The sequence below is a fragment of the Hyaena hyaena genome, unplaced genomic scaffold (assembly GCF_003009895.1).
Source record: "Hyaena hyaena isolate Hyena2069 unplaced genomic scaffold, ASM300989v1 scaffold_31, whole genome shotgun sequence".
Classification (NCBI taxonomy): domain Eukaryota; kingdom Metazoa; phylum Chordata; class Mammalia; order Carnivora; family Hyaenidae; genus Hyaena; species Hyaena hyaena.
In genome coordinates, this window is record NW_024080664.1 from 2,484,850 (window position 1) to 2,501,005 (window position 16,156).

Consider the following 16,156-nt stretch of genomic DNA (forward strand, 5'->3'; position numbering starts at 1 on the left):
TGCCCCATAGGGCACAAAGGCCAAGCCCGACCCCCAAGGTCACAGGCTGTTCCTGCCCCGTCATCACCTCGAACTCACACCCACTGAGAAGAGGGATGACAGTCACGACAGCAGGTACAGTCACAGGGACCACTCATGCACAAAGCACCGTCACACACTCTCCCGTGCGCGGGAAGTCCCGCGAGAAGAGCACGAGGCCCCGCCTGGGCCCCACGGCAGGGAGCCGAACAGCACAAAGTGCGGCTCCCTAAGACGCATCTTCCTCTGCTCCGGCTCGCGGCACGCTCCTCTCCTCCTACTTCTGCACGGACCCATCCACAGAATCGTTCATGAAAGAAGGAAACAAGAAAACGGGGCGGCACTTAAGCTTGAAAACAGAAACACAGCCAACATGAGGACACTGCTAATCTTCCTCTTTTCAAAATCACCTGACGAGTGCCTGTTGGCAGAAACTTAGCAAACGTCAGAACAGAACCAAGCATCAAAACGCAAGCATCGGGGCGCCTGGGGGGCTCAGCTGGTTAAGCATCTAGCTTCAGCTCAGGTCATGATCTCACGGTTCATGGGTTCGAGCCCTGCATCGGACTCTGTGCTGACAGCTCAGAGCCTGGAGCTGCTTCGGATTCTGTGTCTCCCTCTCTCTCTGACCCTCCCCTGCTCACACTGTCTCTCTCTCTCTCAGAAATAAATAAAACATTAAAAAATCTAAAAAACAAAAGAAACAAAAAAAACGCAAGCATCGCTGCCTTTATCCCTTTTCTGGAGCAAGGCAGAGCATAAATAAATAAACACATAAATAACATAAATAATGTGAAAAGGCACAGCTTACGCGTGACGTTGATGGCTCTGGGAAACATACTCAACACCCCCACCCAGGATGCCAGAGCTGAATTCTCAGAGATCTCGCCGCTGCCCCAGACCCTAACCCCTGCCCATCTGTGCACAGCAGCCAAGGCCCCACGAGTGGGGACAGTGAGGACACTCCTGGGACCAGGCTTGGGGGGCCGCTAGCTACTTCCCACTGGTTCACTGTGCCCCTTCCTGGGGAGGATCTGGGCCCGGCCAGGCAGCAGCCGCACCAGCCATGCTTCCCTGCTACGCGGACTCGGGTGCCCCAGGCCTCAGAAACACGATTTATCCGATGTTCCTACAGTTACTGTCTCTCCTCCAATATCCTGTCCTTGCCAGCAGGAGGAAAGGGGGCTTCAGTACAGCAAGAATCCCTCAAAACGAGGAGGAACGACCTTCAGCAACTGTCCCTGTTTTCGGACTTGTGTTTGGCAGCTGCAGCTCCAAGTTGCTGGGGCCCCGAAAGAATCAGCCGAGTCTGGCTGCGTCGGACCAGTCCTCTGCGAAGGAGCCGCTGAGCACCCCGGTCCCCTGCAGACTGCCCTGGGGCACGGTGCGTGCTAGGAGCTGAGCCAGAGACCCCCCACTCCCTGCCTCGGGCCACCTCCCTGGCCAGGTCTGGGTGAGGCCCAACTATGAAGATCAACTCACTCCATTCCTTTTAGAGACGCCCTGGGAAAAGGGTTTGATCCCCCAGAGACCAGCCCCGCACCTGCTCCACCGGGTAGCAGACGCGGACACCAGATTGCCGGGCCCCTGCCTACAGATATGAGACCTCTGCACTGACCACACACCTAAGTGCTGTTTTCTAGGAAGTCCGAGAACAGGGGGACCTGGGTGGCTCAGTCAGTTGAGTGTCCAACTTCAGCTCAGGTCATGACCTTGTGATTCATGAGTCTGAGCCTCGCGTCGGGCTCTGTGCTGACGGCTCAGAGCCCGGAGCTTGCTTCAGAGCCCGTCTCCCTCTCACTCTGCCCCTCCCCTGCTCATACTCTGTATCTCTCTCTCCCAAAAATAAAAATAAACATAAAAAAAAAAAAAAAAAAAGGCGGCCCAAGAACAACAGAGCTACTCTCCTACCCTGGGCAGGGCTGGAGAGGCCCCGCCCCACACAGGCCCCCCTCAGAAAGCACCGAGGGGGGCAGAACCCACACATCCAAGAGAACTGAGGCCAGAAGGGTGGGGGAAGGGGACCCAGAGCCGGAAGAGCTGAAAAGCAAGGTGAACTGCCATCCACTCTGAGGCTACCCGCAGGCCTACCAAGGTGGCCAGCCACTGCTTTCATGCCATCAGGGCCACGCAGCCCCTGCCAGCAGCCCAGGGCACCCCCGGCTTGCTCAGGATCCCCCCAGCCCCAGGCAGAACCCTACCTCCCCGAGGCTCCTAGCACAGCTGGCCTGTGGGCCTGCTCCCACCCCCAGTGCACGAGAAGCACCCCACACCCTTCTGGCACCTGGCCGCGGCTCTAGCAGAGCTGGGTCCCCAGCGCCCCCGCAGCTCCCAACTTTGCGAGGACCGACCCCTGGCTCGGCATGCGCCCAGCCCACCAGGGTCCCGGGCCTTTAGCAGCAGCACATGCGCCCGATATCGGGCTCAGACAGCCATCCCACCCTCAGGCCACGGCCACAGCTTGTGACTGGGTCACTTCGGCCACGTAAAGCCTCCGGTGACTGCGTCTCCCCTCAGACCTGATGGCAACTGCAGGTCACAGCATGGCCTTCCGGCCGAGCCGCCCATGACACGCAAGGTGGGGCTGAGAATTCTCTCCTCGGGCTGCGTACGACCATGACCGGCACCGCCTGTCTGCTGGGCTACGACACACAACGCTGCTAGTCGTTGAGAAACCTGTCTCATTCGTTAGTGCAATTGTGATACATAAGGTAGCTCTTATTACAGGAAATCTAACCACAGATTTGCAATCTGCCCATTTCTAACCACCTCTAAGGGTCAGAATCACCATGATTCCCCACAAGGGCCCTCAGAGGCTTCAAAGTAGCAGACGCGGCTTAGCATCGCCTGGAGTGCCCTGCAGTCGGCCCCGGCGGCCGCGGCCGCACACCGAGCTGAGCGCCCAGGTGTCGGCGAGCCCTGCCCACGGCCGGAGACTCGGGGACGCCACCCGGCTCACCTCAGCTCCCGGCAGGCCAGGGGAAGACCTCTGACCTCACTGCCACCCCCGGCCCCGGGTTTGAGAAGCAACTACCAAGACACCAGGTCGCAAAGCGTGCAGACCAATCAACCAAGCGCCAGATGTCTTGTCCTCTGGGCCCCAAGCAGCTGACAGTGTGGAGCCACCCGGGCCCGGCCCGCGCAGGCACCGGGAGGCAGCGCCGCGGGGACGCCCTTCTGTCGGAGCTGGCAGTGAATGCTGGTGCGGCGGTCCTTGGTCCCGGTGCAGGCAGGCCGTGTCCCGGCGAGCTCTACGGGCTGGGCCTCTGGAGCTCCACCACTGTCCGCGGGCCCCTCAGAGAGAAGCCATGAGACGGGGTGGCGCGACGCCAGGCACGGTCAGGACAGGACGGGGGCAGCGCTGCGGGAGGAACCTCTTTACACGGTGAGCACACGCAGGCACGGACTGCGACGACGCGGTGGTGCCAGGGCACCAGCGCGCAGTGAAGACGATCAGCGGGGGACAGAGCCGTCTAACACGAGAAGACAGCTCGCAAGGGGCAATGGGGGTGGGTGTGCAGACAGGTGCCACGCGTCACCCCAGGGGCAGGGAAAGCAAACTGGCAGGTCTGTGAACTACATTCCAGAACTCTACTTTTATGCCAGACTCTCCTTTCATTTAGGCATCAGAAGGCTTTCATCAAACTACTGAATGGAGAAGTAAAAATAGCAACAGAAGCACAGTTCTGGAAAGTGCCAGCAGCCTCCCTGCTGGAGCTCCGGGCAGGCCTCCAGCCTCAGCCCAGCCTGGCACGCGCGGCAAGGCCCATCTCATTCGTATGCAGCTGCGAGAATCCACAACAGAGATACCGAGGAAGAGCAAAATCAGGTTTTGTATGAACTTTTCAGCTGACAGGGCCCCAGGGCCTGGCCAGGGCCCCGAGCACCTGAGATGGAGTTACAGTCCATGAGGACAAGGTCGTTTCCACTTTACCAACGGCAGCACGGGGCGGGGTTCGCAGGGCAGGACACGGCGTCAGCGCTCACTGCACGTCACTGTCCCCCTCGCTGCGGTCACCCCGCATCTGCGTTCTACTCATAAAGCAGAAACTTTTTTATGGGGTCCGGCAGGGGCAGCGAGGGAATCAGATGCAGTCGGTGTTTGCCGAGAGCTCTTCTCACGGCCACGCGGCACAGGTTCAGCAAGGCCCTGGGGACACCTGGAGCGCCGTGGGAGAGGGAGGGGAAGAGAGGGAGGGAGGGAGGTTAATTCCGCTCCTAAGGCTACACACCGAAGGCTAACAGAGACTGCCAAGGGCGCCGACGCGACGCTCGCTGCCCTTCCCTCCACCCCACCCCCCGGGCCAGCCCCGCAGCGGAGCGCGCTAACCCTGGGGAAGAAGGTCCCGTCACCCGCCCCTCCCGGCTGCGGAAGGGGGCAGATCTTCACTCCCCGGGGCACCTGCTCAGCGGGACGCCCCCTTGAGTGTGTTTCATTTCCCAGGCTCCGCAAGGCCCTGGCAAGCGTGAACGACTGACCGGACGCTCTGGCTGGGCCTCCGAGAAACTCCAAGGGGCCCCAGCAGAGACAGGCCGCGCAGTGTGAGGAGACAACCGGGCCCTGCTCCGGAGAGCCTGGCCCCCTCGGGCCCGTGCAGCAGGCGGGACGCCAGCGGCCCCGCCCTGGGGTGGCTCAGGGTGACCGCTGACCAGCTCTCCCGGGACAACCCGACAGGCGCGGGTCCTAACGACAGGCTTCGGCAACTCCAACAACAAAACACAGCAAAGTCAAGTCCCACGAGAGGTAAGGGGAGCAGGTCTTCAACCCAGATGCCCTCAAGACCCAGGTGAGGATGAGGCCAGGCGTGAGCAGGGTGCAGAGCCCATGCGGCAGCCTGCAGTGGCACACGGGGCCCGTTTCTGTCTAGGAGAACGCCTCTGACAAGACCAAGCCCCAGGTCAACTGTGAACAACCTGGCTCTCGACTTACTAACTCATCAGCCAAATCTTTCTTCATAAATAAGCACGCTATGGACTTCATGCTCACAAAAATTAGAGGTACCACGGGGCGCCTGGGGGGCTCAGTCGGTTGAGCATCCAACTTCAGCTCAGGTCATGATCTCACAGTTCATGAGTTCGAGCCCCACATCGGGCTCTGTGCTGCCGGCTAGCTCAGGCTCAGAGCCTGGGGCTGCTTCTGATTCTGTGTCTCCCCCTCTCCCTGCCCCTCCCCCCATGATCATGCTCTGTCTCTCTCTGTCTCTCAATGATTAAATAAACATTAGAATTTTTTTTTTTAAAAAAATGAGAGGTATCACATAATAAAAGTAGCAGTATTTGAGTGGAACTGAAAAAGGGGGTGAGGACCCCTGGAGGAGCAAGGGCTGGCAGTCTAGTGTCAGGCACACATCTAAAACCACATGTACGTGAAGCACTGGCAGTCACAGGCCAAGGGGTGAAGAGAACATAATTTCTGGAACTCTGAGAACACGTACTTCTACAGATGTTTTTGTATCAACTCTCGGTGTCTAGGAATTTAAAAAGACCAATCTGGCAGTATTCTGGCAAATTCCTAGTCCTAACTGAAGATTCTGACTAAGTGCTTAGTTGGAAGGTTTTTTAATCCCTACCACTCGATTCATTCAACTGACCCACGCAGCCCGTGAGTCAGAAGGGAAGTCGGGCCACTTACTTCTGGCCTCTTTGAAGACCTGCAGTGCCTCGGGGTCCACCTTCCTCCTGCCTCTCGACTCCGGGCCCAAGGATTCCCATGTCACCAGGCTCAGGTTGGCTCCGAACTCCACGAGCAGGCTCACGAAGGCGGCCTCGCAGCCGTGGCGCAGGACGGCGTCCATGACGCAGCCCGGCGAGCCCCTGTAGAAGCCCTGCGTGTTGACGGGGCCGTTGCAGTTGAAGTCGGGGTTCGCCCCCGCCTGCAGAAGCAGCTTGAAGCACTGGAGGTTGTGGTAGGCTGCACTGATGTACAAGGGACAGACCACCAGGGAGGTGAGGCGGCGCGAGAAAGGGGGCCGGATGTCCGGGGTCAGGTGGTGGTTGACATCGACGTCAGCCCCATACCTGCAGGGGAGGCACAGGGACGATCAGACCCGAAGTCAGCAGCTTCCCACCGCGCTCTGGGGAGAGGGCCTGACCCCCGGGAGCACTGGGGGTGCACGGGGGACTCCCCGGGGAGAGGGCCTGACCCCCGGGAGCACTGGGGGGGGCCGCACGGGGGACCCCCCAGGGAGAGGGCCTGACCCCCGGGAGCACTGGGGGGCCGCACGGGGGACTCCCTGGGGAGAAGGCCTGACCCCCGGGAGCACTGGGGGCGCACGGGGGACTCCACAGTCACACTTGAAGGAAGGTAAGATAGCGGGTAAGCACTTGGAATCCACTCACGCAAAAAACTTCTAAGGGGAACTCTTTAAACCCTCTGAAGAGCCGACAATCCCACAGCTACTTAAACTACTTCAAAGCAAAGAAAAAAAAGGAAAATATCCAAAGTCACCTTATGAAATTAGCAAAATGATCCCAAAACCTGACAAAGGATCCACCACAAAGACAAACTACCAATGAATTTCAATTGTGAGCATCAATTTAACAACCTTCAATAAAATGTTAACAAGGAGAATCCGAAAGTATATTTAAAAAGCAAGGTACCATGACATCACGAGGACCATTCCATCAATGCAAGGGTCATTCCGATATTAGAAATTCCATTAACGTAGTCCGTCATATTCACAGAACTAAGGAAGAAATCACGATTATCTCTACAGATGAAAAAAAAAAACTTCAAGACATGTGACAAAACACTAATACAGGCTTGTAAATTCTCAATAAAATAAGTGATAGACGTTTCCTTCGCAAGATAAGACCCAGATGAGTCTCTCCTTTGGAGTCCATTCTCCTGCCCACTGTCAGGCATTTTACATAAAGGTATTAGTGCCACCAGACAAGGGAAAGCAATTAGCCGATTAACATTAGAAAGGAAAAGGAAAAACTGTCCCTATTTTCAGAGGATATGATTTTGTCTGGAATGCCCTGAATAATTAATGAAAATATGAAAAGCAATGAGAGAACTTATTAGGTACAATAACAAAGTTGTAAAACCAACAGCCTTCACATATACAAACAAAAACAAGTTCAAAAACAAAATGAAAAAGACCTTACTTACGACAGCAAAATTAAGACGAGATTATCTAAGCATAAAGCTAACGGTACAAGTCTAGAACCTGCATAAAGGAAGTTATAAAATACTACAGAGAGTACCTCACAAGCAGACCTCAGAAATGTAAAGACCCACCACTGCCTTGGATAGGAAGGTTCAACATTAAGGTCATTTCCCCCTCAGTTTATTATATAAAAGAAAATCCCACTTTTAGAAGTAAACTGATTATAAATATAAATAAATAATAGTAAGATCCCTGGAGTTTCAGAAGTTGATTATAAAATTCACCTGGAAGATCAAATAAGAAATGACATAAAGCAAAGCTTTTTAACATGAAAATTAAAGAAAAACTTTTACATGGCAAAAAGAAAAAGAAAAAAAACAGCATAAGCAAAGTAAAACAGTATGAAAGAAACTGGGGAAATGTTACATAGGATTAATATCCTTAATACATAAAGAGCTAATAAAAGGAAAAGATCGAATGGTTGATTGGAAAATGAGTGAGAGGCTTAGCCATTTAAAAGGATGATCAGCCTCACTCATAACACAAATGCAAATTAAAACTATGTTTTTATCTGAAATTAACATAACGTTGTATGTCAACTATACTTTCAATTAAGAAAAACTAGAAGCGCCTGGTAGCACAGTAGGTTAAGTGTCTGACTCTTGATCTTGGCTCAGGTCATGATCTCACAGTTTTGAGTCCAAGAGCCACATCGGGCTCTGTGCTCATGGTGTGGAGCCTACTTGAGATTCTGTCTCTCCTTCTCGTTGCCCCCCTCCCCCTCAGCTTATGCTCGCTCTTGCTCTCTAAGTAAATAAAATAAACTAAAAAACTTAAAAGAAAGAAAGAGAGAGAAAAACTATCCAGAGATACCACTTCTCACCTACCAAACTGGGATAAACCCGAAAAGTTACTGACCAGGTTCTAAAGAAACAAGAAGTCTCACTCAGTTCTGGCGGCAACGTAAAACGGGCCCATCCCAGCAGCGGAAAACTGGGCAACAGTCGGTGTAGTTACATATGAAGCTACCCTCTGACCCATCAACACACCCTTGGGAATCTATTCCCAAGAGACATCTGCATGCATGCATGTAGAAGAGGCATGCACACAATTCATGAAAACATCACCCGTAACGGCTGAAGGCAGGACGCCACCCACAGGCCCCTCACCAGGAGACGGGGGCCGCTGCGGGGAGGCGTGAGGAGTGTCGCTAACGACTGCTCTGGAATGACCTCCGGACTGTGCTTCACAAGCCAGGAGGCCAGACCGTCAAGTGCGTGGCATGCTGCTGTGTGTCAGGGGGAAGCGGCTGCAGTCCCGCCATGAATGGCCCGCACCTAGACATATAAGCAATAGGCTTACTTGTCTACAAGGAGGGATAAACCATAAAGGTTTTAAATGGTCATCTACGGGGCGGGGGAGTCGAAGGAGACCAGCATAGAAGTTAGACTTTTTAAATATACTTTTGTCTTACAGATTTGGCTTTGGAACCAGGCAAATCTATGTCGTGAAACAAATTAAATAAAAAGCAACTCCCAAAAATTAAAAGCAAAAAGAAACACTTTAACCCAAGGGTGTGTCCAGCCAGTGCCATTAAGTTCTGCCTGCAGGGTGGCTCCTCTCTGCAAAACCACCAGCTTAGCCAGACCGCTCCCAGCGTCAGATTCATCTAGAAAAACCCAAGCAGGGAGCTCAGCTTGCCAGCAGGACAGCCTGGTGCCGTGCTCCCCACCCCCCACCGGGCTGCTCACAGTAGTCCCTGAGCGGGCCGGGCCCCACAGCTGTCCGCAAGCTCGCCTCTGCTAAGGCCCGCTGACAGCGCAGACGTGAGGGACGGGTGCAGGAGCGGCCTGACCTAGAAGCCTCGATCTTCAGCAGAGCCCACCTCTAGACGATTCCACAAAGGCAGTGGCTTCACGGTCCCCACTAGGGGCCTGCCCTGGTCACTGCGCCCAGGGGAGTCTAAATACACGACTTACTACCAGGAATTTGTGGGGCTCTCCCAGCCCAAATGCGAAGTACCAACCAGGTCACCTGAAGCAGAGGCCACTGCCTAAAGCACAGAGGGTGGCCGGGCCCCGGTTATCAGTGTCCTGGCAAAGTTAAGAGGATGCCTGCTCAAAGTGCCATCCGGCACAGGGTGTCAGAGCCCATGTGGGGTGAGGAGGCACGTAGGGGAGGGGGCAGCAACATGACTTCGGTGACAGGTGGGGGGACTGGCCAAGTAAGTAAGTACATTAAGGACAGCTGGAACGAGGGCTCCGTCGGAAAAGCCAATGATAAACCAGGAGGGGAAGCGGGACCCCTGCGGCACTAGGCTGGACTAGAAGGGGCGGGGTGACCTCAGCCAGCACGGCCTAGAGACAGAGGCACAGAGAGAAGTAACCTGAGCTCTGTGCAGTCCATGGGCCTGAAAAGAGCCACAGCCCATAAGCAATAAACACTGCTGGTACCCAGCCCTTGGCGTCTAAACACCCTTCTCCACTACAGAGCAGCCAGGCCTCCTTGTAGAAGTGACTGGTTCCAGAGCTAAGACAGGCAGAGTACCAGACGGCCGTACAATATACTGTCACAGGACCAAGTAAGGACCGCTCAGAGAATGCTGGGGACAGGTCATAAGGGCAGAGCTGGGTTCCAGTTTGCCAGGACCCCTATAGCCAAATTTAAGACAATCAGGGGCACCTGGGGGGCTCAGTCGGTTAAGCGTCCGACTTCGGCTCAGGTCATGATCTCATGGTTCATGGGTTCGAGCCCCGCGTCGGGCTCTGTGCTGACAGCTCAGAGCCTGGAGCCTGTTTCAGATTCTGTGTCTCCCTCTCTCTCTGATCCTCCCCTCTCTCTCTCTCACACACACACACACACACACACACACACACTCTCTCTCTCTCTCAGAAATAAATAAAACATTTAAAAAAATAAAAAAAAAAAGACAATCTGAGCATCCAAATAATAAAATAAGACATTATAACTCACTGGGTAACCGAGGAAACCAGAAATCTAATGCAAATAAATGAATAAATTAAAAATTTGACGAGAAATAGGATAAATACATGTTTCTCGGTACGCCTCCACAAAATACTAATTAAATAAATACGAGGGGAAAAAGAATAGCTTTACAGCAGAAAAGCCTGACAGACACCACCTTAATCAAGCGAACAGCAGTAACGGGCCCAGCGCAATCGTGTGCAACCTGAGAGGGTGCGGGAGGGCCCCGCCTCGCCCCCGTGACTCTCCTGCCCAACACGACTCGCCGGCTCCCGGCTAAGCCAGCACCGGCTGGCACCTGCCTCCTGAGCTTCTGTCGCCCCACAGAGCCCCGCAACGGCACACGGGTTCCGTCAGCGCATTTCACTGCAAACAGGAAACCGAGGAAAGCAGCGAGGAGGGCCGATGGACAGGACTCTAGCGCACAGGGCACAGCATCCTTCCCGATGGCTGGCCCGCAATCACACGGTAGCGCCTGGGTCTCAAGCACTGTTCCGAGTATCCGAAGGAACTCAAAGTGCCACATCTGCTCTCAGGCAGCAGCAGAGACAGGAGGGGCACACGGACCGATGACAACCCGCCTCTCCGCGTACCGTCGTCAGGCACCACAGACGCAGGCATCACCGATCCTCTGGGACATCGAGCAGTGGCCAGGGAAACACCCGAAAACACATACCAAACCGCGCAGAAACTAGGATTTCATTTCACACACACTCAATCAATTAAGGAGAACTAGATTTTACACAGTGATTTTTGTTTCCTCCTGTTCGTAGGGACAGGTCTTCCAAATGTCTGTAATTCTGGGCAGCAGGACAATCTGGTATTAGCTGAGCTATGGGAAAGACAGCCCCTCGTAAAAACATCCTGGATACGATCCAGTTAATTTTAATCCTGAATATTTTCCAAAATTCCCCTCCTGCTTTTAATATTCTGGCAAGGATCTACCGGGACAACTCAGTGAGTCAATATAACTTTTGCACATACAGAAACACCACTCCTTACCTTTCAAAAAAAAAAAAAATCAGCCACATATCAAGGGAATTTGAAAGCAACAAAACGGAACTGACTTGCAGAGAAGCAGCAAATTATTACGGGACAGAAAAGCGCCCTGCGAGCATGGGACGACAGCACAGGAAGGCAGAGCTGACGCTGTGTTTAGACTGTATGTCACTTGACCGTACCGCTCCTATGTTCCTAGTCACTAAGTCAATTACCTGCTAATTCAGAAGAGAGAAAGCTCTTTCATACACGTTCTGGGTGCCTCACTGTAGAAGCAAGTCTGAGGCCCCCGTGAAGGAAGGCGACGTCGTACTAACAGTAACACCTTCTCCAACAGGGCACACGTGTGCACACTTGTGCAAGTCACGCCTGCAGCTAACCCGAAGCAGTTCTGTCTCATGACCTGACCGAGATGCCTGGAGGGGTTTCTGGAACCAAGATGCAATTTCCCTGATTGAACCTACTCACATATGTTTCCCAATTAACGACTTCCATTCTCCAAGATGCGGGACTGGGGCGGCTTAGATCATCAAGCTAAAAATCCTTTTAAAAGAAGGGGAGAAGCATCACAGCTTTATCACCTTCTAACACAACGACCGCGTTACCCTCGTTTGTCTTTCCAAAAGCCAATTCATTCCATGGTCACTTAAGAAAAAAAATTTTTTGGATGGAGTCAATCTGTCGTCAGTGCCTAATTCAAAACCCACACGGTGTGCTGGGCGAGGGGACGGCATGCCTGTTGCTCCTCAGAGCCACCCCACTGTGGCCTGGAACAAGGGGACCCTTCCGTGGCCTTCCCGCACTGAACACTGGCTGCCTGAGCTGCACTCTGTCCAACCGCGGGACAAAATGCCTCCAAAATTAGGCACGAAAAAAGCAACTTTGGCAGAAAGACGTCACTGGAAACAGAACATGAAAATATAATTTCGTTCAGATTTTTTAAAAAGGTAACCATTAGTACAAATAAAATAAGACCAAAAATAAATAAGAAAGAAAGAAAAACTATAAACCATGTAAAGTAACAGAAAGAGGGGCGCCTAGGCAGCTCAGTCGGTTAAGTGTCTGCCTTCGGCTCAGGTCATGATCTCGCAGCTTGTGAGTTCGAGCCCCGCGTCGGGCTCTATGCTGACAGCCTAGAGACTGGAACCTGCTTCGGATTCTGTGTCTCCCTCTCTCTCTGCCCCTCCCCTGTTCCCTTTCTCTCTCTCTCTCTCTCAAAAATAAAATTAAGTAAAATTTTTTTAAAAAAATAAAGAGAAAGCGAAGACAATATAGATCATGGAACAAAGACACTAACGAACAGCAACAAAACGAAGAGACAGACACAGACCTAACATCAACGATGGCAATAATGGTAACTATACTAAAAAAACGAAGAATCCCATATAGGCAAATACGAAAGGTGAGACACAAACAACTACTTAAACCCACAGAGGAAAACTAAATGTGGCAGAGGCTACGTTAACGAGCCCTCAGTGAAACCTAGTCACCTCTGGTTCTGATACGTGCATAACCCTAGGCAAGGGCTTCTAGGGGCTCAATCAGCACCAAAACATAGGAAGCAAAAAACACTAGAAATAAAAGGGGAGGCTGACAAATCACAACAGTGGTTAGAGACCAACACACTTCTCCGAACTTGTGGCAGATCCGATGGCTACAAACGTTAAAAAAAAAAAAAAAAAAAAAAAAAAGAGCGGCCATGAAGAACAGAACACAACTGAGGCAACCATACCTTACTATGCAAATAAACACCCACAGTCATGTACTTTGTTACAGCATCCACAACAATGTAGTTTGACATTTAAAAAATTAACAATAAACTCAAAAGAATCCCCAAAACCAAATCGTACTCTCTACGTTACCTGCGCACAATACAATAAAATTGGTTCGTAAAATCTGCATGAACCCTTCTCCTCCATAACCATAACAAAGAGGAGAGCAACTTCAAAAACACCAACTTCAAAATGAGGAAAAAGCTTAGCAAATATGACTGAAGCTACAGGCAAAGTTAAATTAATAATCTTGAAAGTTTACCCTTCAAGAAAAAAATGAATAATCATTCAACTGCAAAAGTTAAGGGAAAAATAAAGTAAAATTAAGGTAAATGGGAAAAAATTAGAATAGAAACTAGTTAGCAGGCACACAAATAAGAGAACTCATAGAGCTACGAAGGAGCTGTTTAGAAAGACCTACATCAGACAACTTTTTTAACAAGCCCAATTTGAGAGAGAGAGAGAGAGAGAGGTAAATACAGAGAACAAGGAGGAGAACACGGCCACAGGAACTACCGGCAGCGGGGCCACGCCACAGGGAGCCACGCAGGACAGTGGTGGCCAGGTGGCCGCAGTACCCACCTGATGAGGGCCTTCAGAATGTCGGCCCTGCCCACGCGCGACGCGTGGTAGACGGGGGTGCTGCGGTGGTGCCGGCTCCCGTTGGGATCGGCGCCGGCCTCGAGGAGGATCTGGGCGCTCTCCAGGTGCCCGTTCACCACAGCCACGTACAGGGCGGTCTGTCCCTTTACATCCACGAGGTCCACCTCGGCCCCTTTCCGGATAAGGAAGTCCACGCAGTTGCCGTGGCCTGCGGTGGCCGCGATCCTCAGCGGAGTGCACGGGAGCCAGCCACAGCACCACACGGACTTCTCGTTGATGCGGCTGCGGAAGACCACGGTGGGGGAGGGGAGGCTGTGAGGGGCAGTGTGGAGGGCGGACGGGCTGCCCTGCTTCCCCGCCTACTGGCACCCGTAGGAAGCAGGCAGCAGGAGGGCGGCCCCTTAGGACAGACACCCTGTGCCCCCCCCCCCCCCAGTGCCTCCCGTGCGCAATTTCAGGAAGTGGTGGACCCGTGCGTGCGGCACATGTGAAGAGCCCAGTCCACAGTGGAGGAAACTGAGGCACAGGCAGACTGACGGGCACTGGAGCTAAGGTCTCGGACTTCCTGACTCTCGGCCTAGAGCTCTTGGCCCTACAAAGGAGAGGAGGGTCTGCCCAGAGGGCAGTGCAGGGCGGAGAGCAGGACACGCAGCAGGAATCTGGGTCAGGGTCCCGAGGCCCCTTTTCACCATCTACCAGCCGTGAAGGCCTGAGGCTGGGCCTCAACATCCTCACTGGGACCAGGCGACCACTGTGGTCCCTCTACCCGTGACACAGCACAAGTGGCAGGCTGCAGGAATCACTGAGGGCTCCCCAGGGCCACCCTCCTGGCCAGCATCAGCAGAGGGAGACTGGCCAGACTCAGCTCTCATCCAAAGTGACAATCAGGCCGCACTTGGAAAGGCAATATGAAAATACTTGGTCTAAGACCTAGCTGAACTCCGTGTCGTTCTGCTGCTTTTACTCTGTTACACCTGCAAACTTAAGGTTTTCTCAGGTCCTGAGTCATTCATATTAAATATTCATGCGGAATCCATCTGATGGCTTTGTACGACAATCCTTCCTAGATATTTACAACTTTTTTCTTGAATACTGCTGTCTATTCTGATGAAATAATGCTAAGACATTAGAAGTAAAAAAGAAACCTCTTCTCATATTGTTAGAAATCCTTCTCTTGGGAGCTATTCATAAAATTTGGCATCAATTTCACTATTGATACGTGGGCTTTTCTTCTCCCAACTCTTCTCCCAACTCGTTTCTCTCAAATTCCCTGAGGGGGAAACACAAACACAAAGCACGAAGGAGTTTCTGGCTGCAGGTCAGTCTCAAATCTAGCCAGGCCTCCAGTCTTCCCCACACAAAATAGAGAACCCCGGAGGGAAGGAAGACTCTACGCCCTCCCCAGTGTCCCCAGGGGGAGAAAGTGACGTCAACACTCAGCTGCTATGAAGGCAGACAGAGCTTGAGCCGGTTTGGAGGATCTGACAGCAACAGACAGAGCTCTGTGGACTGAGGGAAGGAGAAGTGAGCACAGAGCAGATCCCGGAGGATGGATGGTGCCGGGCCCAGGCCCAGGAGACAGACAACTGGAGACCAGAGAAGCCCCCATCGGGAGTGATGTATAAATGCGGCACAGCAGAAGTCTACACCCACAAAGGGGTAACCAAATGAAAATAACAAAGGAAGGTGAACTTATGTATACAGCTTAGGGTAAAGAGCCACAAAGACTTGGGGGCACTTGGGTGGCTCAGCTGGTTAAGCATCTAACTCCTGATCTCCGCTCAGGTCGATCTCAGGGTCCTGAGTTCAAGCCCCGTACTGGGCTCCACACTGGGCGTAAAATTTATTTAAAAAAAAAAAAAGGAGCCACAAGAGACTTGGAGGGGGCAGGACCACCATTGACGAGAGTAACAGGGCTGCCATCAGGATTAACATCAAGAAACCGGACACCAGAGAGGGTTAGAGGTTTCCAGAAAACATAAAGGTCAATGACAGAGCTAGACGTGAACTCAGGTCTCCCGGCCCTCACTGTGTGGCTAGCTCCAACAGGTCTGACCGTGCTGCCTCTGTCTCCTTCCCCCTCCCCCGGCCTCTAACGCTGGGAAGCATCAGGGTGGTCACCTGCAGACCACGGGTCACACCGCCCTCGCGGATCGTGCACTTCGGCTTCGTGCAGACCGAGGGGGCCCAAGCACAGGGCCAGCCCCAGGACAGTGGCGCTCACCTCCGGTAGCTCTCGTCCTGCAACAGGCTCCTGAGCGTCTGGAGGTCCCCCACATAGGCTGCGTCATGGAGCCTGGTGTCCTCACAGTGCTCCAGCGGATGGTCACAGAACTGCTCCCTCAGCCATTCCTTCAGATTAGGACCTGCACTGAAGAGAGGGGCTGCTGTCAGCCAGGGGAGACCCTGCCCGTCCCGACCAGTAGGGGGCGCCGTCTGCAGTGAGCTCCTAGTCTTCTGACTACTGGGACTGCTCCAGCTCTCAAGAACAAATCATTTCTGTGCTCCAGAAAAAGAGAAAGTTTCCCTTAATAAAACAAGCACGTTCCCAACACCAAACCTGACCGACAAGGGTAATAATTTTAAAAAATGCTAGTGGGATGGGAGATAATGAGTCCACCATACTGAATACAGAAGATCCTACATAAAATATTAGCAAGGTCCAAT

At 52.9% G+C, this 16,156-nt stretch overlaps 1 protein-coding gene across 1 annotated transcript in view; it reads right to left on the reverse strand.

Annotated features, from left to right (window-relative positions):
- Positions 1–3,825: 3,825 nt before the first annotated feature.
- ASB1 (ankyrin repeat and SOCS box containing 1) overlaps positions 3,826–16,156 on the reverse strand; it is a 33,409-nt gene continuing 21,078 nt past the window's right edge. The window contains exons 12-15 of the mRNA XM_039228489.1: positions 15,714–15,855; positions 13,469–13,771; positions 5,651–6,036; positions 3,826–4,178 (exon numbers count right to left, since the gene is read on the reverse strand). Of these exons, the coding sequence (XP_039084420.1) occupies positions 4,051–4,178; positions 5,651–6,036; positions 13,469–13,771; positions 15,714–15,855 (959 nt within the window). The 3' untranslated portion in view covers positions 3,826–4,050. The remainder of the gene's footprint in view (positions 4,179–5,650; positions 6,037–13,468; positions 13,772–15,713; positions 15,856–16,156) is intronic.